This window comes from Madurella fahalii (genome assembly GCF_045866475.1).
Source record: "Madurella fahalii IFM 68171 DNA, scaffold_6, whole genome shotgun sequence".
In the NCBI taxonomy this organism is placed as follows: Eukaryota; Fungi; Ascomycota; class Sordariomycetes; order Sordariales; genus Madurella; species Madurella fahalii.
The window spans coordinates 412,958-438,922 of record NW_027263976.1 but is presented as its reverse complement, the minus strand read 5'-3'; the positions used below and the strand labels follow the sequence as shown (position 1 = coordinate 438,922).

At 55.1% G+C, this 25,965-nt stretch overlaps 11 protein-coding genes across 11 annotated transcripts; 7 read left to right on the top strand and 4 right to left on the bottom strand.

Moving 5' to 3' along the window:
- Positions 1 to 2,046: 2,046 nt before the first annotated feature.
- MFIFM68171_10166 (uncharacterized protein) lies at positions 2,047 to 2,528 on the bottom strand (the record flags this gene model as incomplete). The annotated part of the gene is made up of 2 exons (XM_071065585.1): positions 2,047 to 2,402; positions 2,456 to 2,528. The coding sequence occupies 2 exons, from the start codon at positions 2,526 to 2,528 to the stop codon at positions 2,047 to 2,049; spliced, it is 429 nt and encodes a 142-aa protein (XP_070921686.1).
- Positions 2,529 to 4,057: 1,529 nt separating this feature from the next.
- Positions 4,058 to 4,726, bottom strand: MFIFM68171_10165 (uncharacterized protein; the record flags this gene model as incomplete). The annotated part of the gene is made up of 1 exon (XM_071065584.1): positions 4,058 to 4,726. One exon carries the CDS (start codon positions 4,724 to 4,726, stop codon positions 4,058 to 4,060), a length of 669 nt encoding a protein of 222 aa, XP_070921685.1.
- A 3,189-nt stretch (positions 4,727 to 7,915) lies between these two features.
- On the top strand, positions 7,916 to 8,518 carry HETE1 (Vegetative incompatibility protein HET-E-1; the record flags this gene model as incomplete). The annotated part of the gene is made up of 1 exon (XM_071065583.1): positions 7,916 to 8,518. One exon carries the CDS (start codon positions 7,916 to 7,918, stop codon positions 8,516 to 8,518), a length of 603 nt encoding a protein of 200 aa, XP_070921684.1.
- A 242-nt stretch (positions 8,519 to 8,760) lies between these two features.
- MFIFM68171_10163 (uncharacterized protein) lies at positions 8,761 to 9,694 on the top strand (the record flags this gene model as incomplete). The annotated part of the gene is made up of 3 exons (XM_071065582.1): positions 8,761 to 9,375; positions 9,456 to 9,545; positions 9,689 to 9,694. The coding sequence occupies 3 exons, from the start codon at positions 8,761 to 8,763 to the stop codon at positions 9,692 to 9,694; spliced, it is 711 nt and encodes a 236-aa protein (XP_070921683.1).
- Positions 9,695 to 14,674: 4,980 nt separating this feature from the next.
- On the top strand, positions 14,675 to 15,658 carry MFIFM68171_10162 (uncharacterized protein; the record flags this gene model as incomplete). The annotated part of the gene is made up of 2 exons (XM_071065581.1): positions 14,675 to 15,383; positions 15,450 to 15,658. 2 exons carry the CDS (start codon positions 14,675 to 14,677, stop codon positions 15,656 to 15,658), a joined length of 918 nt encoding a protein of 305 aa, XP_070921682.1.
- Positions 15,659 to 15,919: 261 nt separating this feature from the next.
- MFIFM68171_10161 (uncharacterized protein) lies at positions 15,920 to 16,628 on the bottom strand (the record flags this gene model as incomplete). The annotated part of the gene is made up of 3 exons (XM_071065580.1): positions 15,920 to 16,219; positions 16,332 to 16,424; positions 16,482 to 16,628. 3 exons carry the CDS (start codon positions 16,626 to 16,628, stop codon positions 15,920 to 15,922), a joined length of 540 nt encoding a protein of 179 aa, XP_070921681.1.
- A 653-nt stretch (positions 16,629 to 17,281) lies between these two features.
- Positions 17,282 to 19,649, top strand: MFIFM68171_10160 (uncharacterized protein; the record flags this gene model as incomplete). The annotated part of the gene is made up of 6 exons (XM_071065579.1): positions 17,282 to 17,631; positions 18,030 to 18,434; positions 18,523 to 18,789; positions 18,879 to 19,284; positions 19,440 to 19,517; positions 19,590 to 19,649. 6 exons carry the CDS (start codon positions 17,282 to 17,284, stop codon positions 19,647 to 19,649), a joined length of 1,566 nt encoding a protein of 521 aa, XP_070921680.1.
- Positions 19,650 to 19,852: 203 nt separating this feature from the next.
- Positions 19,853 to 21,335, top strand: MFIFM68171_10159 (uncharacterized protein; the record flags this gene model as incomplete). Its single annotated transcript, XM_071065578.1, has 3 exons — positions 19,853 to 20,227; positions 20,310 to 21,021; positions 21,130 to 21,335. 3 exons carry the CDS (start codon positions 19,853 to 19,855, stop codon positions 21,333 to 21,335), a joined length of 1,293 nt encoding a protein of 430 aa, XP_070921679.1.
- A 24-nt stretch (positions 21,336 to 21,359) lies between these two features.
- Positions 21,360 to 21,569, top strand: MFIFM68171_10158 (uncharacterized protein; the record flags this gene model as incomplete). The annotated part of the gene is made up of 1 exon (XM_071065577.1): positions 21,360 to 21,569. The coding sequence occupies one exon, from the start codon at positions 21,360 to 21,362 to the stop codon at positions 21,567 to 21,569; it is 210 nt and encodes a 69-aa protein (XP_070921678.1).
- Positions 21,570 to 23,123: 1,554 nt separating this feature from the next.
- On the top strand, positions 23,124 to 24,162 carry RPB9 (DNA-directed RNA polymerase II core subunit rpb9; the record flags this gene model as incomplete). Its single annotated transcript, XM_071065576.1, has 3 exons — positions 23,124 to 23,390; positions 23,975 to 24,064; positions 24,118 to 24,162. 3 exons carry the CDS (start codon positions 23,124 to 23,126, stop codon positions 24,160 to 24,162), a joined length of 402 nt encoding a protein of 133 aa, XP_070921677.1.
- Positions 24,163 to 24,521: 359 nt separating this feature from the next.
- mrpl38 (mitochondrial 54S ribosomal protein uL14m) lies at positions 24,522 to 24,958 on the bottom strand (the record flags this gene model as incomplete). The annotated part of the gene is made up of 2 exons (XM_071065575.1): positions 24,522 to 24,814; positions 24,877 to 24,958. 2 exons carry the CDS (start codon positions 24,956 to 24,958, stop codon positions 24,522 to 24,524), a joined length of 375 nt encoding a protein of 124 aa, XP_070921676.1.
- Positions 24,959 to 25,965: the final 1,007 nt, after the last annotated feature.

The following is a 25,965-nucleotide window of genomic DNA, read 5'->3' as shown; positions in this document are numbered from 1 at the left end:
ACTGGACTTGGGTTGGGCGAGCAATGTTGAAGAAGACAAGACAAAAGATGGGAGTGAGGCGACAGCCAGGAGCGCCCTGCGTATTTGACTGCAGCGGTCCCCGCGTTTCCCGGTTCCCCACGATGGCGAGCTCCGACGTATGGGGAGTAGAAGGAAAGTACCCAGCATTGTGGCTTGCCTATATTGCCTATCTGTGGGAGTGTGGTTGTACATGCAGCCGGCACTTCTCCGGGTTCCCCACAAGATGATATCCATTGGTGTAAGCACTTGGCGTTTGCAGTTCGAGAATTGTGGCGGCGGCAGTCGATTCCGAATTTGGTCGGTCCCAAGCCAAGCCACTGCAGGGCCGGTATCGAGGAGGCCAGGGAACGGCCACACAGGAGTTCGGTGCAGCTATCAGGTGAGGGTCAACATGACGCTGAAGCAGATTTTCGTCACGCCTCGGTCGGTCCTATGGTAGTCGGTAAAGGGGTCTACTACTCGGGGTATCAGTGTCTTGTAGGTACCGTGGCTGTTTCTCGATGGGGATAGGCTGAAGGACCTGTTTTCTGGCGGAGTTTGAGCGTTGAACGGCATCACACGTTACCAGGATTATCTGCCTCGGTGAGCACTTTGCCAACCTCGGCTCGGAGATCAGACGCGACACCTAGATAATCTCGTTAGAACTACTTTGCGCTTATTCCAACGTAGCAGTCGTCCTATGACGCAAAAGATTCAATACCCAGATCCAAAGGCGACCAAATAAAGCTATTGCCGACCTACGGCATCTACGGTTTGGTGTAAGGAAACCACTTGGCACACCCACACACACCCACATGCCCACACATGGCGCTGCGAGGACAAGCGCACAAGCGCCGGACCGCCACCACGACTCACAGGGACGCACCCCTTGCATGTGAACCACCCTGTATATAGACCACGGCCCTCGCCCACCTCTTGGCTCAGGCCAGGTTAAAGTCTTACACCTTTACCAAATTCTTGCTCGTTCTTCTGCTGTCACCATTGTGACCACCTTGATCCGGCGCACCTGCCTCTCCTCACACTCGGTCACCCAGAACCACAAGCACTGGAGCACCTAGTCCAGTATACCCAAGGCGTACGGACCAAAGGACCCAGTACTGTCGAATGGGAGGCATATGGAATGTCCAATGCAAAAGTTCAGATTCGCCGGCAACCCAGAGAGCGTAACGCAGGACTTGCCTTACGGCTTGCCATAGACCTCTTCAACTATAATGAAGGGCATAACAGCTATCAATATCTACTATTGATAATCGATCGATAGCCTGGCTTAGTATGTGTCAGATGTAAGTAATCCGGCCCAGAATCTTGAACACAGGGCCGTTGGCCAGAAATGGAGGTTTTCCGTGGATCATGTGAATTTTCCGTTCTGTTCTTGCCTGGGTGTCAGCGGTCCCCGTTATGTATACAGATCCTGGCATCATTTCCAGAAGACATCTTTAGTCGAGGCACCAAACCTGGGCCACGCGGCAGTGTAGGCCAGGCTTACCCATGGCTCCGTCCTGATGCAGGGCAGCTCAGGGCCACACACAAACATGAAAATCGCTAGGGGCAACTTTTGCGTAAAACATAGAGCTGTTGTAGCCTCCCTGGACACGAGAGGCAGCCTTATTGCGCGTGCCTTTGCGTGAGCGCCTTGGAGATTTTAAGCTTCATTGCCCCCGACGCTTGAAATTGTGACTAAAGTTTGACAACGTCATAGTAGCGCCGGCAATGCCACATTAGCAAGCAATTTAGCTGCAGCCGCTTAGTGCCAATGTAACATTCTCGAGGTCGGCGTTCGCGTGAAGCTTTCTCTTTTACATAGTTGGTTTGACCCGGGTAGCCTGGTCAAACCTTCCGCTATGTATTGAGTTTTCGTCTTCGTGGAGATAGGGTCCGGGAGTTGAAGTATGGGGATCGACAACTGTCTAACTATGACAAGAGCACGGAAGTGTGTAAGCACTATAATTGCCGGGAACTTCACCTAGGTAGGTAATTACAGGAAGTAGGAAGTGCCCAATTCCAATCCTCCATGACGAACGCTCTTCACATCCCCACCAACTGATGCACGGCACCAACATTGCCCTCTGTGTCCTCAAAATACCGATAAAAGCCAGATTCCCCTTCTTTAATCGGCTCCATGCTTCCAATCATCTTTCCGCCAGCATGCTCAATGACCTTGGCGGTCTCAGCGAGATCTTCAACCAACCAGTAGATACAAACGCCACCATGGCCTGCTGCCGGGGTGCCCGTGTTGGAGGTTTCGGGCTTGTGCTGGATACCGCCATGGAGGGCGACACCAGCAGACGTAAAGCTGAACAGACGCGTCTTTGGACCGTCGGACTGGTTGGCAGGGGGATCGTGGAAACTCCAGTTGAAGACGGCTGCGTAGAACTTTTCCGCTGTTGGAAAGACGGTTAGCCGATCGACCTAAAGAGGGAGGGAGAGAGCGTGCCTCGGGAGACGTCGTTGGCCGAGATGCCCAGCCAGACCGGGGCGCCAAACCCGGGGGGTTTCCAGTCAGCCATTGCCTTGGGACGGAAGAGGTGTACGTCACTGGAGATGAATAAATGGGAAGCCCGAGAAGGTGAAAGGTTCACGTGATGGCTGAAAAGACTAGAGATCTCGGGAAGCACAACAGTCGGAGATGCGCACCTTTTATCTAAAGACAAAGTCGACCATAGTCTTTTGGCCTTTCGGTCTTTAGCGCGGAGCTCCGAGTTGTCCGCCCCTCGACGGAGCCCAAGATGACCCGTCTAATCGTGGATCTCCTTGCATGATGCCATGCTTGACGCGGTTAGATTGACGACCTGGCGAATCAACGCGCTCGATCACAGCATAATGGCGTGCCAATGCGTCGCGTCCAAGACACGAACGCACGTGAACAGACCCATGCTGCTGCAGCCGGGGTAGCCACCGCCGACATCTCCTGTCCGACCTGTCCAACCTGTCCGACCTGCTCGACCCCTCTCTTCTTTCGCGGTACCGACCCTGGTGATCCGCCCGAAGTCATCACAGGTGCCCTCACCAACACACCACCCAACCTAATCACGTACAAGTCTCACATGTTTGTCGCTGATACCCTTGATAGCGGGGCCACCATCTAGTTTACACTGAATAACCAGACCAATGAATACATCCCGTGGTGGTCTCTACGCAAGAAGACAAGCGAACTCCTTGCTGCGTCATGACCAACGACCTCTCCACCCAAATCCCAAATGCCTTATTTCCTAATCACTTACACCTCTAAAATGCCTTGCGGCGGCATCAACTTCCTCCTCCGGGCTGCCGTTCCCGGCACATCGGACCTCCCGTTCTATGTTGACCCCAAAACGCATCGCTACCTAGCCACAACCGACGCCTGCACTTCCTGCTGGTTGTCGTTCGGCACCGACATCTCCTTCTGGACTTACGCCGCGCTCGACCACGTCCTCTCTGCGTCTGACGACCACCAGCAGCAGGAGCACTTACCCCCTAACGCTGAAGCCCTGTACAAGGCTGTTATCAACAATACAGATTCCACGGCTAGACACGCTAGACCTGTACCGCAGCTCGGAGGACGTGGACCGGTACTCTGCGGGCGGTGTGCGGCGGTGGTGGTTTTATGCCGTGGGGAACAGGGTGGACATGGTGGATGTGGCGGTGGGTTTTCTGAGGCATCAAGACGGGGCCAGGGCCGGGGGGTTGTTGAGGTGGGATTATGGGCGGATAGGATGGGAGGAGGATGTTAAAGGAGGTTGGAAGCAGGGGTTGGTTTGGGGGGCTAAGAACGATGTGGAGAGATAGAGGGTTGAGAGTGAGGTGGAGAAGTGTTGGAGGAGGGTAGTGAGGGAGGAGGCTGAGATGAAAGATAAAACTGCTGAAGAGGGGGATAAGGATAACGAATAGGGGCAGATGTTCTGGTGAGCGTGTTTCCTGGATAACATCTGTCGACTCGCCGCTCGGTTGATAAATCATTCGCTGTATCTTTCTTATGACATCAGGCATAGGCTAAGCTGAGGTATCGTCTATTTGACCGCAACCATACTGAACCCAAGTATCTACAGTACCAAGTTTATCATTCTTCCTCCACCAACTCCATCCTCATCAACATCCCCTCCCACTTCCCCCCCTCCTTCTTTTCCACCACAAACTTCCCAACCTTGACAAAACCCTGCTCTTCATAATACCTCACCAACTTCCCTCCATTCCCCGCCCAACAATCCAAATACACAACCTTCTTCCCCCTGTCCCTCGCGTAGTCAACTGCAAACCGAAGCATCTCGGCCCCAACCCCCTTCCTCCTCTCCTCTCCCGCCCCAAAATCCGTCACAAGGGCCTTAACAAACAGGTACGGCAACCACCTTTTCTCATCCTCCTTCGCCACGTCCGAGTCTACAACATAGTCAGACATCCCTTCTTCGCGCACGGCGAGCATGCCCACCGGCACTTTTTCCTTGCCATTCCCATCATCACCAGGTTCAGACTCGGATTCGGCTTCAGCAATAAAGGTCCGTATGGCGCCATGCTCAAGATCGGCTTTGCCCGTGAGACGGTACCGCTCCGAAACTTCGAGCAGTTTAAGTTGGTTTGGGAGAAAGTCCTCTCTGTTGCTGAAGGGCGTTGTGCCCCATTGGTCGACGCTGCCGATGGCGGCGAGACGGGGGAGGGCGGAGTCGAGGGCTGAAGTTATGAATTGGGCTTCCTCAAGCGTGGGTTTCGCGGGGCGGATGTGGAATTTGGGCATTGTTTCTTACTTGTTTTTGTTGAGCTTTGTTTTTCTTGGAGCTGAGTGATGGCTATTGGAGGATTCAAATGACGATGCTGGTGGGAGATCCTAGTGGCTCGGTTAGGAGAGGTTTGATGTTTACCTAATTATATGGTGCAGGCCGATGACACCATGTGACTTTACCTCGTCAGCGAGCCGCGTAGGCTGTCGGGCACTAAAGATGAGGGGTAATCAGCAGCAGTGGATCACTCTTCCTGTTTTGGCAGGTGATAACATAAGGTAACCATCATGAGGCTTTGTCTGGAATTCCCCTTGTCGTCCCGATGGATAATAGAGCATGGCATAGTTTTCTCTGAGCAATGACAACAGCAACAACGTGTGAAGAGTGCACATGTGAACATAGCCAATCACCGGTACTACTTTACCATAAAAAGTCCTAACTCTCCGGCCTCAGAGTTTTAATCAGACTCACAAGCTTGTCAGGCCGGCAGCACTACCCATACCCGCATCACCGGCAGCCATCAGTGTGACATAACCTACAAACACTTTCAAGAGGGCTTTCCTTAATATAACGTATAGTGCCTAGTCATGAGGCTGGAATCTTCCGACTACTGTCTCCGCCATTGGCACATACTAAGCTGGTAATAATCGAAGATTTTGCATTGGAACCTTGCACTTTGTTTCGTGGTTGCATGCATGTGGCGAGCTGAAATTTTTCAGCAAGCCGCAGTTGAGGGGTGTTCGAATGTATAGCGGAGTTATTGGCTACGAAATGAAGCCTAGACGAGTCTAGCTACAAGCGTTGACGTCAGAAAGCGATGGAGATCCTGAGGAAGGGGAGGGAAAGAGGAGGATGTTGTGAGCGGGACGGATGGGATGGTTGGAAATGCGCTGGGTCATGGGGCCTCAGGTATGTGTTTTGACACTGTCGAGGCTTCATGCATGGCTGAGCTGCGGCAGTTGAATCTCTTCAGCAGCGAGGGGCATGTCGCTACGTTGACCACCTGAGTTTCTATGAACCGGGGCTGCGGTTCGGGGGTTAGTAAGGGGCTTTTCTGTACCTGAGTGAGTAGATAATGTGGTTTCATATGACGAAGGTAATGGAGAGATCCTTTTCTCACACGCTATCGTTGCAGCCTCTCCAAAGCCAAAATAAACCGTAATTTACGCGTCTCCACAACATCCACAACCACCAAACGGCCGATTAACTCAGTGCTAGAGAGTCGCACTAGTAATATAAGTATCCCTCGGCAACATTGGTCTATGCGGAGGTCGAGAGCTCTACTCTCTCATCGGCCAGCATTTTTGCCATTTCTATGGATGATAATCCTGCCGGGTAACGTACCCGCCACCGGACCTTTCTCTCCGGGATCGCAAGGCATTCAGTTCGACCAAATTCTCGGAACTTGAGCGGAATGGTCGCAACGGCCTGTCTCTCGAGCCGAAACTTTGGGCCAGACCTAAACCACCCGCCAACGTTGTCCTCACCCGGCGACCAAGTGATTCATTCGACTGGTAACGGGTGGGATTGGGAACGTGATTGTTGCCACTGAAGGAAAGTCAGTGGTTGTAGGAACAAGCGCCCTCGGCGGCTGCCTAGTTATGCTTGTCGTCTTCGACGTTACGGTCACCACCCAATGGTGCACAGGGAGAGTAAGCCAGAATCGGGGAAGAGAAACTCGTACTGGTCTTCCAGGTGTAGAGACTTGCAGAGAGAGTCTCCGCTGTTAGTCAGAAGCCAAATGTTAGCCGGATAAGCAGGGCCTAGCATCAAACTTGCTTAACTATCGAGGGATATGTAGAAAGAGGGGCGTTTGTGAGATAATTATATGTAAAAATGGGCTTATACTAGTATATTGAGAAGTCTGGCCCCTTCGCTAAGCTGATAACTATATTATTATTCTTCCTACACTGCTTTACCCAAAAATATGGTGTGCCGGACCCTCTACCGCTATATATATAGGAAAACCGTACCCAATATGCCGGGTGAAAAACCTATATCAACAAAGTTACTCTTTCTTACTATCCGTCCGCGAGTTAATAGAATAGATAAAATCGCTTGCAACACGTTACTCTCAGAATATACCTGGTTAGGGAGGAGTTCGGGATTTGACTGGAAAAGGACGGGAAGAAGCGGATACTGTTTAGTGAGATTAGATACAAGACGACTTCTATATCTCCAACTCTATCTAGGGAGGGGTTGGGAAGGAGAAGTTTTTCCGTAAAACAGGTGCTTTACAATAGTAATAGAACGTTGTAAATAAAGAAGCTTTATATACATCCGGTTGTTCTTTACTATATCTATTCCTCAGACCTCTTTTTCCTTCCTTCCTTGAACTGTTGCTGTTTACTTAAAAACATGACTTATATCGCACATTGGTATCGCTTTGCTCTACCCGACCTGCCTATCGCCGCGAATGATTTCGTTAACGTCGGTAATGCATCGTAGTCCGTAACCTCGAGGGTGTATCTTTGACTTTCTAAATTCATTTTCTTTCCTCAGATCTTAATACATACCGAACGGGTGTTTGCCATACCTAAAAAGCTCTCTACTGCTCAGTCTGTCTGGAAATCCAGGCATCATTTGAACCCGTCTACTGTAATCGGCATCATCCGGTTTTCTCTGCAGCTGGTGTTTAGACGATCGTAGCGATCGGATGCCTACAGAAAACGCAGCTGGTAGACTATCACGAAATGCTGTTCTCCTTCAATCAGCTGTTTGTCGCAGATGCAGCATGGCGGCCGTTGTAATTGGTCGTCCGGCAGCCACAGAGACTCTGCAACCCCTCTCTTGGTGGCCGGCTTGAATACGCCACGGGAGCCCAACTTCTCGGGCACCATTCATACTGTCCCTCCAACAATCCGCCACGAAAAGGTTTCCATCTCCGATTCTCCATCGGTCGGCTGCCGGGCATTGCACCGTTGACCTAAACCCACCCCACTACCACCTGCCCGATGTTTCGTCCTCCTGTACGCCCAGCGGCTAAAGATGGAGAACCACATATCCGTAAGTCATAATCGAGTGTGACTGCTTGTATTGCACGCATAAGCTGATCCAGAACCCAACGGGAATAGCCAGATTCGATTCATGTCAGCAACGCACGTGCAGACGGCCGCTCTCGCCTTCATATCGGGAACATTTACTATCTGTCGGAACATATCAGCTGCCTGGCCGACCTGCGTTCCACCGACCCCCGAGAGGACAAGATGCGTATCGAGCAAACAAAGGGAGGCCTCTTACAAGACGCGTACCGCTGGATCCTCGACAATCCCGAGTACCGGCAGTGGCGTGATGGCGAACAAAGCCGGGTGCTTTGGATTAAGGGTGACCCGGGCAAGGGCAAGACGATGCTGCTTTGCGGTATTATCAACGAGCTGCAAAAATCCATCGGCGACACTGACCTCGTCTCGTTCTTCTTCTGCCAAGCAGCTGATCAGCGCATCAACAACGCCGCGGCCGTCCTGCGTGGCCTCATCTATCTCCTCGCCACACAACAACGGTCACTTATCAGTTATATACAAGAGAGACACAGAGACGCAGGGAAGCAGCTTTTCGAGGGTGTGAATGCATGGACCGCGCTGTCACAAATCCTTACCAGCATGCTCGAGGATCCGAACCTGCAAAATACCTTCCTGGTCATTGACGCGCTCGACGAGTGCGTCACCGACATGCCTCAGCTCCTGGATTTCATCGCCGAGAAATCACATGTATTTCGCGTGTCAAGTGGATTGTCTCGAGTCGCAACTGGCCGAGCATCGAGGAGCGGCTCAATCTTGCAACACAAGAAGTTAGACTGTGCCTCGAGCTGAACGAAGACTCCATCTCTGCTGCGGTCGGCATATATATCCGTAGTAAGGTCGACCGACTCGCCCGGCTCAAGAAATACAACGACGAAACGCGCGATACTGTTCAGCGACACTTGTTTTCTAATGCAAATGATACATTCCTCTGGGTCGCTTTAGTCTGCCGGAATCTTGAGGAGGTCCCACGGTGGAAAGTCCGAGCCGAGCTAAACACATTCCCCCCTGGCCTTGATCCACTATACCAAAGAATGATGGATCAAATCCGCTATTTGAAGGACATAGATCTCTGTAGACAGATCCTGGCCATCATGTCAACGGTTTATCGGCCGATTACCTTGACGGAGCTTACCGCATTTCTCGAGCCACTCAAGGACATGTCCGATGACCACGAGTCCCTAGTACAGCTTGTCGAGCTCTGTGGCTCTTTTCTGACCCTACGCCACTGCACTATCTATTTTATCCATCAGTCTTCTAAGGACTTTTTGCGCGAAAAGGCATTCGACCAGATTTCTCCGTTCGGAATTGTGCACCTACACTACACTATTTATTCAGCATCGCTGCGGGTTATGTCCGAGACGCTACGCCGAGACGTTTACGACCTACGCCATCCTGGGTTTCCCATCGACCAAGTTGTACAGCCCGAGCCAGACCCGCTGGCCAAAGCACGATATTCGTGTATTTACTGGGTGGATCATCTGCAGGACTGTGACCCTACTAGGAATGCGGCCCATGACCTCCAAGACGGTGGATCTGTCGATGGGTTTCTATCCCGGAGCTATCTCCACTGGCTCGAGGCGCTCAGCCTTCTAGGGAGCATGTCAAAGGGGGTACTTTCGATGGCAATGTTGGATAGCCTACTCCAGGTTAGACCGGACATCCGTACGTGAAGCCATGGCTAACGCTGCTCTAGGGACAAACAGGCCAACTTGCCAACTCCACCCAGGGAGAAACATACCGACTTATGGACTTTGTTCGAGACGGACGCCGGTTCATCCAATCGCACAAGTGGGCAATCGAGCAGAGCCCTCTTCAGGTATATGCTGCAGCGCTTGTATTCAGCCCGGCCCGCAGCATAATAAGAAATTGGTTCCGGGATGAGGAGCCAAAGTGGATCGTTACAAAACCAGCGGTAGAAGATAACTGGAATGCATGCCTCTTAACGCTCGAGGACCATAGCTTTGAGGTCAATTCCGTTGCCTGGTCGCCCGATGGCACGTGGCTCGCCTCGGGGTCAAACGATAAGACAGCCAAGATCTGGGAGGCTGCGACAGGCCAGTGCCTCATAACGTTCAAGGACCATAGCGATTGCGTCAATTCCGTCGCCTGGTCACCCGATGGTATGCGGCTCGCCTCGGCGTCAGGCGACAAGACAGTCAAGATCTGGGAGGTTGTGACAGGCCGGAACGTCTTGACGCTCGAGGGCCATAGCGATTACATTAGTTCCGTTGCCTGGTGGCCCGATGGTATGCAGCTCGCCTCGGCGTCAGGCGACAAGACAGTCAAGATCTGGGAGGCCGCGACAGGCCGGTGCCTCTTAACGTTCGATAGCCATTCGTATCTCGTCGAATCCGTCAGCTTATGGCCCAATGGCACACAGCTCGCCTTCGCATCGTTCGACAACACAGTCAAGATCTGGGAAACTACGACGGGCCGGTACCTCTCGACGCTCGAGGGCCATAGCAGTTGGGTCTGTTCCGTCGCCTGGTCACCCGATGGTACACGGCTCGCCTCGGGGGCGTGGGACAAGACAGTCAAGATCTGGGATGTTGCGACAGGCCGGTGCCTCTCGACACTCGAGGGCCATAGCGATTTCGTCCGTTCCGTCGCCTGGTCACCCGATAGTACGCAGCTCGCTTCGGGATCGGGCGATTGCACAACCAAGATCTGGGATGCCACGACAGGCCGGTACCTCTCGACGCTCGAGAGCTATAGGAATTGCGTCTGTTCCGTCGCCTGGTCACCCGATGGTACGCGGCTCGCCTCGGGGGCGTGGGACAAGACAGTCAAGATCTGGGATGTTGCGACAGGCCGGTGCCTCTCGACACTCGAGGGCTATAGCGATAAAGTAACATATCTCCAGTTTGACAAAGATCTGCCTTACCGTTTATATACCAACGTTGGCACAATCGACTTGCGATCTATAGGATTTCCTACGGTCGTGACTGCTTCCTTCCCTGATGAGTCCGGCCCTACACCTCAGCGCATTGGGTATGGCCTGGATAGCGCCTGTACCTGGATTACATACGAAGGACAAAATCTTGTGTGGCTGCCCCCGGAGTATCGGCCATCGTCATCATCGGCTATATCTAGAACGAATGTAGCAGTCGGTTGTCGTTCGGGTCGGGTCTTACTGCTAAGGTTCTCGGAAGACCTTCCTGTGTCGTACCAGGGTTAAGACGGTTCTTAAGCTACCGGATGTTTTCGCATCTAATCCAGCCTCTCTATCTTTGTTACTTCTTTTTGTCCTTCTTTTTTTCAATAACGTGCCATAAAAAGGGTGTGGTAGGACGATTCGCTTTATAGCACTGTTGGCCAAATTCTAGCGCTTTCGAGCGGCTTCTTCGGCTATATCTAACTACAGTCTACTTACTGATTCTATGGGTACTCGGCAGAATATACCTCTAGATCCGGGTGGAATTGATAGACACTTTGGTTCCTTATCGGGTAGTTAGCGGTCATTACCCGCGGCATTACAAATTCGCATGGAAACTGTAGGGGGAAATGAATGGAGCAGATATCATATTCGAAGCCTTTCGGCCGGGTTCTCTTCCGATCCTCTGTGAGTTCCAGTGACCGAAATAGATAACGAATTTATCAAGGAAGAGTCTAACGGCAAGCGATATCTCAAGGGCGAGCAAGCCTACATTGATGACGATGGCTAATATTTGTCCGTAACCAGGGTCCCGGCTCGTGTTAGGGAAGCTGTTGAGTGCCCTGAAGTACGGTACTCTATAGCCAATCATTCTTGCCGGCTGGCCTAGGTTGTGACATTGCGGATATAGTGGGGAAAGGCATCGTATACCAGTCCAATCGCTCTTCCTCCAGAGGGGCATAATAATTACAGATTAGAAGAGTCTTATTTGCCCATCACTCGATGCCTAACGATACTGCGCTCCCCCGACGGAAAGATTAGGACAGCAACGGAGTTACTTAGGTATCTATTTACGGTACTATTATAGCGAGCCGAGCTGAGGGCTCAGTTCATCAGCTCTGATTTCTTCAGGCATATTGAAGTGTGCAGGCGGCGTCAGTGCAGACACGTCCGGACCTAGTAACAAGCTCTCGCCACCTCGCTCACGTCTTGCCGCAAAGGCTCCGATGCCTGGATGCGCCACGCCGTTATGCAACGCGTTGCACCGAAGGGAGGCTCCATTTTGCAAGAGGCAGGACAGGATTTCGGCTCCCTGTGGTCGCGGTTCGGGCCCTCTCACCCTACAAACTGCTGCTGCCACTGCCGCTTTGCCGAACAGAGAGGTCCTCTATCCTAGGATACCGAAGTCGCTTTTACAGTGATATGCGTCAGGTCGCTAAGCACCCCACTCCAAGAACACAATGCTCTATCCTTAACTTGAGCGATGCTAGTAACCTAGGTTTAAGCCGACCGATTCCATCCTTCCAAGGAGTTGTCTGTATAGTCCATCGAGACCTGGAGGGATATGATTGACTGCTACTTCGATCTTCTTTAATCCGGCACCCTCAGACTCAAGATCCAGAACTTGCTTCACCACGAGACGCGTCACATGAAAACGCCGGAGGCACATTCTGTGATCAAGGCCGGAACCGTAGAGTATGTTCGCGTACGGAATGAAACAAGCTGATCATCCACGACTGTCGAAATATCTCTTAGGTTTTCATCCTCAGCGTATATATCGAAGCTTCTTTCGCCTAGATCTAGCATCGGGTAATAATTCTTTTTAGTTGCAGGAGTTGGATTCTTTGTCCGTTGAGGTCTTCTAGTTACTATCCATTTCGACTTCCCACTCTTCTTTTTATTCCTTCTTTCATAGGGAATGTAAGAGGACAGCTTATTAATTCTCTTGCGACGCGGCAAGATGAAGTGTCTGTGGCATGTGTGCCTCAAGACGAATGGCACGAAGTTGCCAGGAAACCTCACGAAAACGTGACATTGACAACGACAACACCAAAGCGGTTGAACATGGAGCTGGGGTGAAACCTGAGCTCGGTCTGGACAGGGCTGCGCCGAAGTCTAACCAGATCTCGATGCCGACTCAGGATCTGGGCGAGTGTGTGACTCGAGTCCCTGCAGTCAGCGTGCTCTGCAGTTGCGGGGATCGGCCGTTTCCTTGACACGCGGAGGGAAAGCTCATGGGGCCCGGCAATTCCGTGGCCATTGACCACAACACTCGGGGAGGCGATGAACAGTTGGCCCTGTGATTACCTACCGTACAGTCAGCCACCTGGGTGCTCCTACGGAGTACATCTACGAGGGCAGCGGAGGGTCCCCTTGGTATGATAGCATTTGTTTTCAGCTCCCTTTGTCTGGGGTGCGCTGCCCGCGGATCGTGAGCAACCGCGGCGAAAATCAACGTTACAGGGTGCCATGTTGAGGGCCACTTTCGGCCCAACTACCTGTCTTTCTCTCTTTCTCCTTTCCTGTCCTGTCCAGACGAACAAAGCTCGGCAAAACAGCCGCAATCTGGATCGAGCAAACGCCAACTCCAGGCGGCTTGGCTTCGTGCCAGCCTGATCACAATTTGCGGCTGGGACAGGTAGACGACATGTTCGAAGATTCAGAACCACACGGTCTCGTCCTCGCCTCCCCCCCCTCTCCCCCCGGTGCTCTCACCCACCAGATGCCGCTACTCTTATAACGGAGTATCAGCCCGCGCCGCTCTACTACGGGTTGAGTTGGGCCATCCTAAACACCATCGGGTTCGCCAATGTGCTATTTGGCCTGGTTATCGCCAGCATCACCAGCCTTTCGCCAGCGACGCTCATTCCCATTGTCGTATCGACGCCGGGGCCACGGCCAACGGACTATAGTTCAATTGGCAGGCCCGCCTAGCAAACTGCGCCCGTAGCCAATCCCGAAGGCCTAGCCGACCTTGCCCGCCTGGCCGTCCCGGCGATCCGATCCAACGGCTTAGTCAACCTTGGCCGCCCGGCCGTCCCAGCGATCGGATCCTACAAGCCTGCAGTCAAATTCAACGGCCCAGCTATACACCTGCGAACACTGTGGCCAAACCTCTGACAAGAGACGCCTCCTGATTGGGCGTATCTTTCAAAGCCACCGCCCGGCCCGACAACGTCAACGACAACGTTAGCGATGACTTCAACAACCGAAGGAGAGCCTCTCAGACTTTCGAGCCAGGATTCAGGATACAAAGGAGTACCAGGAACTCGTGGCATTAGCGTTAGCCTGGATAACAGACAAGTTGACGCAATGCCTATACGAAGTGATAGTTAGGAACCCTCTTTTGGCTTCGGCCTACAGGGCTCCCGCACCCTCTGAGATAGCTGCTACGTACACCTTTGAACAACAAGATTAGACCTTTTTCTCTTTTTCCTACGTAACAACACTCCAAGGTAACGAGATCTATCCCAGTGTTTTATATAAGTAAGTATAACCTCCTAGTTTATCAGCCTATCTTATTTTATAATACGAGGGCGGGCGGTGGCTGTTGCCGGCGTGGTAGTCGGTAGGTTTGGGGTTGTGGAAAGAATGTGAAGTGGGGCGGCAGGATCGGCTAAAAATACAACACTACAAAAGTCACAACCAACCCGCGAAGCACAACCACTAACTGATAAGCACAACGCACATTACACAACGGTGCTGTTGGCATGAAAGACGCGGTCAATACTCGAAAGTAATACCCAATGGGATGGAGACATGGACCTAGAATCCACCAAGTTGAAGCAACTCAATCCACTGATTGGCTAGATTACCACCGCCCCCAAGATTTGCCCAATGCAAGGGGAGGAGGCGGAGGGTTCGGCTCTGATGCAAGATATGCCCGAACCAAGATGAGGCAGCAAACGCACGCACTCCTTCTTCTTCTTCTTCTTTTATTTTTTTTCTTTTCCATTCCAGCAGGCTTTCATTCTAACAGGTCAATTAATTTCTCGTCTTGCATGCACATCTTTCCCTATCTAATTATCTCTCCTTAGGTTTTCCTAAGACAGAGAGAAGCAGTATTAACCATGGCAGCGCCGCAGCCCTCGTACACCAAGGTGACACATTCGGCCACCTACGCGGCGATCAACCCGACCCTCCCCGCACTCTCCTCCGCAGGCAAGGTGGTGGTGATCACGGGCGCGACGGGCGGCATCGGGCGGGCGGCGGCGCTGTCGTTCACCGCCTCAGGCCCCAAGGCGCTCGTTCTGCTCGGCCGGCGCGAGGACGCGCTGGCCGAGACGGCGGGGCTCGTCCGCTCCAGCCGCGACTCTCTCATGGTCGAGACGCACGCGGTAGACCTGCTCGACAGCGGCAAACTCCGCCGCGTCTTTGCCGATGTCGCGGCCGCCCACGGCGCCGTCGACGTCGTGATCCACGCGGCCGGCGTGCTGGCGCCCGTGGTGCCGCTCGTCGACGCCGACCCGGCCACGTTCCTCGACGGCTACAAGATGACCGTCGTCGGCACGCTGGCGCTGGCGCAGGCGCTGGTGCTGGGCAACGGAGAGAAAAAGGAGGCGACGCTCGTCAACCTCACCACGGCCGGCGTCTTCTTCCCGCCCTTCCCCGGCATGGGCGCTTACGTCAGCTCCAAGATGGCCGCCGTCAAGCTGCTGCAGGCCTTCGGCGCCGAGAACCCCCACGTCCGGATCCACCACGTCCACCCGGGCTTCCTCGACACGGCCATGTCCGCCCAGCTGTCCAAGACCACCAAGCTTCCCTTCAGCTTCGACGACAGTAAGCCCCACTCCCTCTTTGATGTCGACACCATTGATCGAACGCTTACTTAAACTTCTCCCCCAGTCTCCCTCCCCGCCGATTTCCTGGTCTGGGTCGTGTCGCCCGGGGCCAAGTTCCTCAACGGCAAGGTCGTCTTCGCCGCCTGGGACGTCGACGAGCTCAAGAGCCGCGAGAAGGAGATCGTCGGCACCTCGCCCTTCAGCGGCGAGCTGTGGGTGAGCTTCTCGGGCTTCCCGCGTTACGTCGGCGGCCATGCTCTCGGCGGACACTAAATGTAGAAATCAGGATGATGGGAACTGAGGCTGGGCTCGGTATACACATATTAATACCACGTTGCAACTTGCTAGATAAAATCCGGGGGTTTCCAGAAGACTGAAACAAAGTGTTCTTCCTTTCTGTTTCTTTCTTTCTTCAGATCTCTAAAAACCCACAGAACAACGGAACTGTACCTCTACCCTCCCACTCACGTCATGCGTCCTGCTATGTGCTCTGGATACAACTTAACTAGATAAACATTTTGAGCAATCAATCAGTCATAAGACTAGTCTACCAGTGGCTTCCTCGGTGGCGAACTGCAGCTTGGAGCGGAGCAAAATCACGATGGGCTCCACTAAGGTCGGTGTCGCTCCTCCTCCCTCATCCTGCGCGTATCTCTGCGTGAACCGCAGAACGACCTTGGCGATCTTGGCCAGACCCTCGAACTCGCCCTGGTCCGAGTAATATTCATTCAAGTAAGCTGGCAGCGGCAACGACCGGGTGTGATGGTGATGGGGGCTAAACGGCGTCAGCGGCCAGGGGAACGACAACGACGCCTCATCAGGGGCTTGCTGCTGCTGGTGGTGGTGGTGGTGGTGGGGCTGGCGGTGTGGCGGTGCTGTTGCTGTTGCTGATGGAGCACGGCGTCTATCAGCGCGATGTACGCCGACGCCACGAGCAGGGGCACACCAGGATGGTCAGCAGCTGCTGGCAGACGGTCATGATCTTGGAGCTGGACTCGGCCGGCGGAGCTCGGCAGGCGGCCTTCCGGCCCGGGTCCAGCTGCTCGACGATAGACGTTGCCGTCCGGGCGCAGTCGCCCTAGCCTGCTCTGCTTACGCTGCTCCGAGGAAGAACACAATTATCGGCAGCTGCCGGCGGCTGCTCTTCAAACTGTTGATTGATGTGCTCATTTGATAATGGCATTTGCGTGGTGGACTCGTTGGTTGTGAAGACCGCATAGTTGTGGTCCGCTCTCAGGGGCATTTGAGAAGAAGTAGCGGCCGCTGGATGATCTGGATTTGCTTCGTCTAACGACTCCATGCCCCAGTCGTAGCCGCCCAGTCGAAGTCCCCCGTGGCAAACTGACGCGGTGGCCATTGAAGCACTAATAAATAGCAGGCCGGTGCGCCCTTCCCTCGGGGGAGCACCTGGACGGCAGACAGGTCGATAGAGCGCACACCTCGTCCTTACTTCATTTGATCCCTTGCACAAGAAGCGGCGGGCGTTAAAGCCAACCGTTACCGCTGGTCTCATGCTCTCTATGCGGCCGTGTAAGCTTCTGATTTAGCGCCCCCACTACGATCCCTTTAACCGTAAGATTGGACCGTTTCTTGGCCAGAAGGGACATTGGCCAGTAATAAGGTATAATGAGTGCCAAGGCGTCGATCTCTCCACGGTGATACCTCATCTCTCGGCCTAGTCAAACCTCCCTCATGGGTTTAAGGCTGAATCACGTGGTTGCTGGAGGTATGTGTATCAAAAAGCTTAATGGGTCGCCAAGAAATGGTCCAATGTTACGGTTAAAGGGATGGGAAGCGGCTCCCCAACCGACGACCGGGGAAACCTTTTTTCGATGCTTGACCGCCTTTTTACTACTATGCAAGGACCTTCATTTACACGACGATGCAGAGAGGGTAATGCGCTCTCCATCAGCTAGTCCGCGCAGGCTGGGCTGCGGGGCCGGCTACCCCGGCCACGGCGACTTGATCAAAGACCTGCCGCGCGTTTTAGACATGTACATCGCGCAGCGGGACGCCAGGGAGAGGCAGGTCTGCGCGGTGCTGGCTCTCGATCAGAGGCTGACCGCCAGCACGGTAAACGGTCTAACTGTGGAGGATGTGGAGGCGCGTCTCTACGGGGAGGTGGCCGGGAGCGCGGACGGGTTCGATACTGCTCGGAAGTCGCTGCTGGACCAGGTCTTATACATGTTGGCCGACCATGGCAAAGTCGGGTCCCGACTGGTTGGGTCGAGTCAGACCAGACACTGGTTTGTCAATTAAGTCAGCTTTGGCTGCAGTATAAGCGGTAATTAACCCGTCTGTATAATGGAGATTTGTAACCTAGTAGCTTTAGTGCGCAATATCAACTTTTCGCTGACCAGTTGCCCCTTTCAGATAATCCTCCGACTCGGATTTCTAGCCTGTGTGCAGCTCTTTTTACCTAACGGGAGGCTGCATGCCTCAGTTCAGATTCGTTGTTAACGTTCCTGTATCCATGTGGCGAAGTGACAGTGCTTAGCAGCACACAGAATTGTTATGTGCTACATATTAGTCGCAGAGCCGAGACTTAACAACCCTCTTCAAGCTAGAAGTGAATTGATAAATCGGCTTTTTGGCACAAGACCCGGAAGGAGAAAATTATACGATTCTTACTCGTCTCTTCCAGGACGGAACTGCTCGCCAAGATCATACGACAGTGGACAGCAGCAGTAGCTCCCCACCCCTTCGTCGTCCACCACAGCAGACAGCACCGACAGGCCTCCCGCAAAGGCCAACAGCAACCAGGCGAGCAGTCCTACCCGGGGGGGCGTCGTCTTCAACCACGAGCTTCCCAGCGACGACTTGCAAGACCTGCAGCGCAGGCTCCACCGACACGCCAAGCATCCCCGGCATGGCCTCCTCGGGGGCTTCCTGCGGGAGTGCGTCGCGGTCCTGAGGCAGGAGGTGCAGTCCCGCCGTTCGACGATGTGGTGACGCTGGGCTCGCGGTGGGAGACGCTGCGGCGCGGGCCCGTGGGCGGCGCCTGGGAGGGTGCGATGGTCTGTCTGTATCAACTAGCCGTGCTGATCAGGTACGTCCCCATCAATCCGCCCTCATCCCTTTTGTTGAGTACACAAAGCATCCCAAAGTCTAAACCCCATGAACTAACACCGGAGCAGCCACCACGAAGCGAGCAACCAGCCATATCGCAATGAAGACTTTGCAGCACCTTATCTGGCAGGCATCAGCATCGGCCTGTTTTTGGCGTCAGCCGTCGCCGTGTCCCCTACCCTCGTCGACCTCGTCTCTTGCGGTGCCGAGGGCGTCCGGATGGCCTTCGTCTTTTGCCGGCACGTGGGCTGCGTCTCCCAGCTGCTCGAGACCTCCACCCGCCCCTCAAAGGACACCACCAGCAGCCCCAGCTGGGCATCAGTGATCATCGGGCTGTCAGCCGACGTTGTGCTGGCGGAGCTAGACCTCTTTAACGGCCAGCAGGCGGACCAAACGGCATGGTGACGGCACTGACGCGGGCCAGCATCAGCCACGTGGACCACGCATCAGTGGGCGTTACCGGCCCTGCTGCCCGTCTGGCGGAGCTCTTCCGCAAGTCGCGAACGCTGGGCGCCTCGCGGCACGCGGCGCTGCCCATCTCGCGCGGCTTCTGCCACGTGCCGCACGTCTACAACGACGACGACGACGACGTGCGCGCCGTGCGCCGGGCGGCTCGCGTATGGGAGAGGTGGGACTGCCGTCCGGTCCGGCAGCCACTGTTGTCCCCGCACACCGGAGCCCGTTTTGAGGCTGCCAACGCCGCCGGGCTTATCGAGACCATTTGCGCCGAGGCCCTGACTAAGCCTTTGTTCTTGGATAAAGTGGCCGAGGGCGCGGTGGCGCAGATATCGCACAGCCTAGCGAGTTACGCAAACCGCCGTCGTGTCTCGGTATACTCCACTACCGCGAGGTGAACACGAGCCCGAAAATCGGCACCTACGACATCCCCGGCACCGAGCGGGCGTTCGGCAACGGCCGTATCAACTACTTCTTCAACTTCCAAGGCCACAGTTTTAATGTCGTCACGGCCTGATCGAGCGGCCAGGCCGCGGTCCAGGCCGCCTGCTCGGCGCTGAGGGCCGGCGAAGCCAATACCGTGGTGGCCGGGGGTTTGAACATCATCGTAAGTTAGTTTTTTCCGTCAACGAAAGGTAAAGATATTGGTGCTGACTTGAATTTAAACGTTTAACCAAAGACAAGCCCCGATATCTACTGCATGCTGTGCAAAAGCCACTTCCTATCCCCGACAGGCTAGTGCAAGGTTTGAGACGCCGGGGCGGGCGGCGTGGGCTCCGTGGTAATCAAGCGGCTCGAGGACGCGTTGGTGGACAACGATGTGGTGCTAGGCACGATCCTGGCCGGCGCGGCGAACCATTCATCAGAAAGCGTATCCATTACACAGCCGCGCGCCGGCATCCAAAACGACAACTACCGGCGCGTTATGGACCGGGCCGGCGTATGCACCACCATATCGACGTCGCCAAGGCCGTCCCGAGCACGACGCGGCTGCGGGAGGTGCTGCGCGCCATGGCCGCCCACGGCGCGGCCCTGGACGCCCGCGCTTGCCACGTCGCGAAACAGAAAAATAAGGTCGTCTTCGCCTTCTCGGGCCGGGGCTGCTTCTACCGCGCCGCCGCCGCCGCGCTATATGAGCGGGCGCCCGACTTCGGCGCCCTGGTCCTCCAGCTGGACTGCGTCGCCGTCCAGCGGGTTGCCTTCGAGGACGTCGGGGAGAAGACGGCGCGCTTGAGGGCAGTTTCCGACCTATCGCACCCGGATCCGCCCGAGGTGGCAGCCGGACACAAGATCCATGCGAGGAACGTTTTGACAGCGGCGAGTATGAAAAGACGAACCCCCGTTACCGAATTGGTGTCGAGTTGTTGCTTATCACTGTTATCTACGGGAGAGTATCTAGGCCGACATCTGCCTCACCGTCGGCGAATATGCGTATAAACGACCGCTTCCAAACACCGCCGGGGTGTTTGTGGACATGCGGGACATGCGGGTCGTCGAGGCGCAGCTGATACACGAGGACGACCCCTCGCCAGCCCAGTTTATACGGATCGAAGCGGAGCTAAATCTTTCACTCGGCCGGACCCAGGTCGGCTTGTGGGTAGCCAAAGCCGACGGGTTCCCCAAGGCAGACTGCGCCTTCGCGACGGCTGTAGTCTGGTACTACCCAAGCGCACAGGACTGGCGCGCCGCGTGGCAGACGGCGTCGCACTCGGTGGGCTCGCCCATCCACGCCCTGTGGGACTTGACCTCGCAAGGCAAAGCGAGCGTGCTATCGCGCCAGGCGACGTACCAGCTGTTCACCAACGTGGTCGACTACGACGCACGCTACCAGACCATGCAGCAGGCGGCGCTCGACTCGGACGCCCTCGAGGGTGCCGCCGACGTGGTCCTGGACGCGGACTGCCACGCCACCTGGCACATGCCGCCGCACTGGATCGACGGCGCCTTCCATCTGGCGGGGCTCGTCATGAACTCGTTCGGCAACGCCGCCCCGGCGTGCAACTCCTTCATCACGCCCGACTGGCGGCGGCTGCGGCTCGCGGAGCCCTTGGCGACGGGGTCAGGTATCGCAACTATGTCCGCATGGTTCCCGTGGAGGGAAAGGCGGGCGCGTACGCGGGGGACATCTATCTGCTGCGGGACAAGACGGTGGTGGGGCTGTGCCAGGGCATTAGGTTCAAGCGCGTGCCGCGGGCGTTGATGGCCGTCATGTTCCCCAGACGCGGCAGCAGAGGCACGAAGAGGAACGGCGGCGTTCGTAGTCTCCCACCCGCCAATCTCGCTGCAGGAGGCAACATTCCCCAGCCCAAGGTCACCGCCCGTCGAAGCCACGCCCACCACCACCACCGTGGCCGAGGCAGAGCCCATCATCACGCCTCCCTTTTCGACAGCGAGTGCTCGGTCGGATACGACAGAAGCTGGATAACAGCACCCCCACGTGGCCGTCTCCATGCGGCTTATCGCCCAGGAGTCGGGCCTGGACGCCGAGAACCTTCGCCCCGAGACCGTGTTCGCAGATGTCGGCGTCGACTCGCTCATGTCGCTTACGCTAGCCGACAAGCTCCAGGCGGAGCTGGGCGTCCCGGTCAAGGCGTCGCTGTTCCTCGAGTGCGTCACCGTCGGGGACCTGGAAAGGTGGCTGATGAAGCATAACCCTTGATGATTGATAAGCCAAGAACATCTGTCCCGGGATGGAAAACCGATGGTAGGGAGGATGAAACCATTAAAAAGGAAAAAGAGGGTTTTACCTCGTAGATAAATAGGATGGCTTCTTTATTTATATTTCCGGATTGTTCCCCTTCCGTTTCTGACTCCCTCCGGACTCCCTTCCCAACTCCTTTCCCAATTTCCCTCACTACCTTATTCATGTACCAGCACCAGGACGGTATATAATCGGTGACCCACATCATTCGCCAGGAGGTTGAAGATAAGGTCCTTGTATTCGACGGGATCAGCAGTCTAGCCCCTCTTAGCGACAACGAGGAGTGGTATATCCGAAACAATGAGGAGAGGAACGCGCGGATCGGCCGTCTGGCTGCCGCAGTCGATATATAGCTGATCGGTATACGCAGGTGCAACAACATTCCCTTTGAAGAGAGCGGCAAGTTCAGCGATAGGGACGGCACGCTTTCGGGCACGCTATGCCTCGTATGGGCAGAGGGAAGCTTAACAAGTGGCCTATATGCCTAACGTGGCAGGTGCGGTTCAAGTCGTCACCGGTGGTCCGCAGAGTGGCGGTGGCGAGAGCGCAGACAGCTGACGCAGCTTGGATCGCAGAGACCGGATCGGCGTGCTGGAACGCCGACTACATCCGGCTTTGCATCTTGCGCCCAACGGTCGGCGACCACAAGCGCTCTTCTGGGCCGCCAAGGCCGGCAGGCCGCCTGCCATGGAGAATGTGAGGTTGTCTTGGTTGCGGATTTACCCCGTATACCCAGTTGGCAACCCCCCGGACAAAAAAAAAAAAAAACGTGTACACCATACCGATGGCCCCATCACATACCACACACACTATAAAATATCACAACTTCGTTAACGCAGGGCCAAATCCGACCATATTTTATTCTTTCTAATGGCCAGTAAGTGCTCCTTCCATCTCTATCTAGTTCTTCAAGATCTGTAGGATGTAGTGGTGTGGGCCAGGGGTCAGGGGGGTAAAAACTGGGTTGTGTGTACGCGTTGTTTTTTAGCCAGAGAGACAACTCAGCTGCTACGCCTTGCAAGTTGCCAAAACGTATAGAGTAGGACCGTACACGCGGTTAGTTGGCTAGGAATAAGCACAAGGCGATGTTAGGATCTCACCGCGGTTTAGATGAGAAATGGAATTGGGAACGGAGTAGTAAGAATCCGGGCGGGTAGTGGGGTCCACCGTTTTCATCCTCAGAAAACGTCTCCAACACGTGACCTAAGCTCTGCGGAGTCAGCAATTACAACCACGACAGCGTGTGGCCTTCGTTGTTGTTCAAAGGGTGCGGTTTCTTTGTCCTCATAGCTGCCAGTTCTGGACGCTTCTGAGCAGACAGGGAACTTTTTATGAGCAGAACAATAACCCCGGCTCCCTAAGACTCAGCCAAGACCGACGCATTTGAAGGCGACCTTCTAAGCGAACCGTGATTTAAAGCTCCCCGCACTGCTGCCGCAGCCGCAACAGCGACTCCATCCAACTCTCCCATTTCTACCACCGCAATCGAGCATCGCATCATCACCGTCAACAATGTCGTCTCCGGCACCGTCGGCCTCGGGCGGCGATGGCGAGAAAACCGATAGGAAGCCGCTCGAGCAGATCGCGTTCCGCTTCTGCTCCGAGTGCAGCAACCTGCTGTATCCGAAAGAGGACGAATCCGAGAACAAGCTCATGTTTACGTGCCGCACCTGCAAATTCTCTGAAGAGGCGACGTCGAGCTGCATCTACCGCAACGTACTCAATAACGCTGCTGGCGAGACGGCCGGCGTGACTCAGGACGTCGGCAGTGATCCTACGGTGGGTGAAACCTCTCTTCTTCCCAAGGGGCGGATTTGTGGACACTGGGACCCGAACGCTTCGGCCTATGCCTTGTGCCCGTGCTGCGGCGCCGTCATTATCTGCGAGGTCTGCCACGACAATTTCGCCATCGTCCCCAGCGACAGCGACGCGAGCGAACCCGAGGATGAAGAACTCTACCCTGTGGAATTCGAAAGCGAAGGGGTGGATATCCGGCCCTGGAGCAGAGCCAACCACCAAGGCCTCGCCGAATTCATGGCGCGGACGTCGGATCTCTTTGGCTCGTGGATGAATGAGATGGAGGATGGAGACATGGACCTCGACAACGACCCCGAAGCTCAGTATATCACCGACATCGGCGCTAAGAACCAAATTCTTAACGCGCTTGTCCCGAGCATGGCTAACTGAGACGAACGAAGCCAACGACATCATTGACGACATGTACGACTTATGCTTTTCCGGGCGGCACGAGCTGGGCGTTTAGGCAGTCTCATAACACTGGCTGGCTGCGCAGAAGAGAGGATGGAAAGACTTGGACTGCTTTGCTAGACATTGCTGGCTGACCATCCGTCTTTGTGCTCTAGCTGCCCAGGTCGAACCGCACCTGCCCTGCATGCAAGCACGAGGAGGCCGTCTTCTTCCAGTCGCAGCAGCGGAGCGCGGAAACGGGGATGGTGAGAGACCCACGCCGGAACTAATCGTAACCTCTAGATGCTGACAGGAGTAGAAACTGTTCTATGTCTGCTGCGATTGCGGCAACATCTTTCAATAGGGTTTGGTTTCAGCACACTTGCATACATTGGCGTTGGAGCACCAGGGTAGAATATGGGTTTTCGGCAGCGTGGTACAGCGTTTTCTTCTCGGAGCAATGCATGCACTCTATGGACGCGCTAGATGAATCAAGACCTGGGATGGGACGGTGTGGGTTGTCTTTGTTGAATTTGTACAAGTAGGAGTAGTATACACGACGCCAATTAACGCCGTTTCGGTGCCAACCCCTCATGGCACCTGGTATGATACACTCTTGATGCTCTCGTTTGCCGTTGTCTCTGAATTGCCCTTTCTTCCACCATTGCTGGTCTCGGGCCAGACAGACTGGGTTCTTTTCCAGCCCTCAGCTCCTTGAACAGGTTACGCCTGCATTGGCGCCATGCTGAGAATCTTGCTCCATTTCTTCTTCCGCAGCTCGGATCCCACGACCCCGTTGACTCGAGAGCCGATGGGGTCTCCAGCCTTGTTTATCAGGACGCACGCGTTGTCGTCGAATTTGATCACGCTACCGTCTCTCCGCTGCACCTTCTGCCTTGTCCGGACGACCACGGCGTGCCGCATGTCGCCGCGCTTGACCTTGGCGGTCGAAGCACCTCCGGCGCCCTCGCCCATCGACGCTCTCTGTTTCTGAACGACCACGACTATCCTGTCGCCTGCACGGAAGCTAGTCAGCGAGAAGGGACAGGCGGCGCAAGCTAGTACCCGGCGTACATACCGATGGAGGCGTGCCGTTTCTGGCCGACGATCATGGCGCACTCGACGACGGCCGCGCCAGAGTTGTCGATGCAGTTAAGCATCGTCTGCGCAACACGTCAGCTCAACACCGTACTGCAGTTCACAGACCACCCGAACCTTTAGTTGGATCATCTTGACACTGTCGGACTCGGACGCTACAGCCTGCCCGCTGCCGTGTGGTTGAGCGTCTCTCCAAATCAAAGCCCGCCTCAGCAAGGTGCCGGTGCTGGCCAATGCCGGACCAGGAAAATTGTTCGCGCGACCGAGCAGGACGGGAACCTGGCTGATTGATTATGTAACCAAGCCCGACCCGCTCTCTGAGGCCTGACCAATTAGCAATCAGCTGCAAGCTCTTTAACTCCCATCCCTGCAACAGGATCCGCCAAGCAGCAGCTGGCCAATAGATGCAGCGGCGCAACTGCCCCTGCCGTTCCCTCCCCAGCTTGGTTGTGCTGCACTCGCCTAGCCCCCCCAATTTCCACGGCAACAGACACCTGAAAGAGAGGAGTCGAATGCAATCCAAATTCCATGCCCTTCTCCCCGTCTTCTCCTCCTCTGCCGCTAACTTTCTCGTAATTCCCGTAATCGACGCGGCAAAGGTTGCACCGCACCCGCGTCCTTTTTCTACCCCGGGTTCTCTGTGTTCTCCAGCCCGGAATTGCTCGCTCCATCCGCTGTTGTCGACACAGCTGCACCCTTGTAGCCGTTACTCGGGTACCAGCCAGTCGCTGCCCGGGCAAATGACGACAGTTTGTCTGGCCGACCCGAGTCGATTGGACTGCTGAGCCCGACCTGGACGGCGCCCTTCCCTGCAGCCGCTCATTGGCATATCAATTGCAGCTGGAGGCTGAGCGCGCTTGTCTCTGCGCCCTGTCTCACCTCTTCGACCGCCCCAGCCGCTGCAGGTTGGTACCATTCGCTCCTTTCGGCCGCTTGGAAAGGGCATTGCTCGGGCCCTCTGTCGCATGAAGAAGGTGGTGCATGGGAATTTGAAAGCTGGCCTTCGTCCGTTCCTTTGCTACGTAACGCCCGCTCTTGCGCATCCGCTCCTTTTTGTTCGCCGGCATCA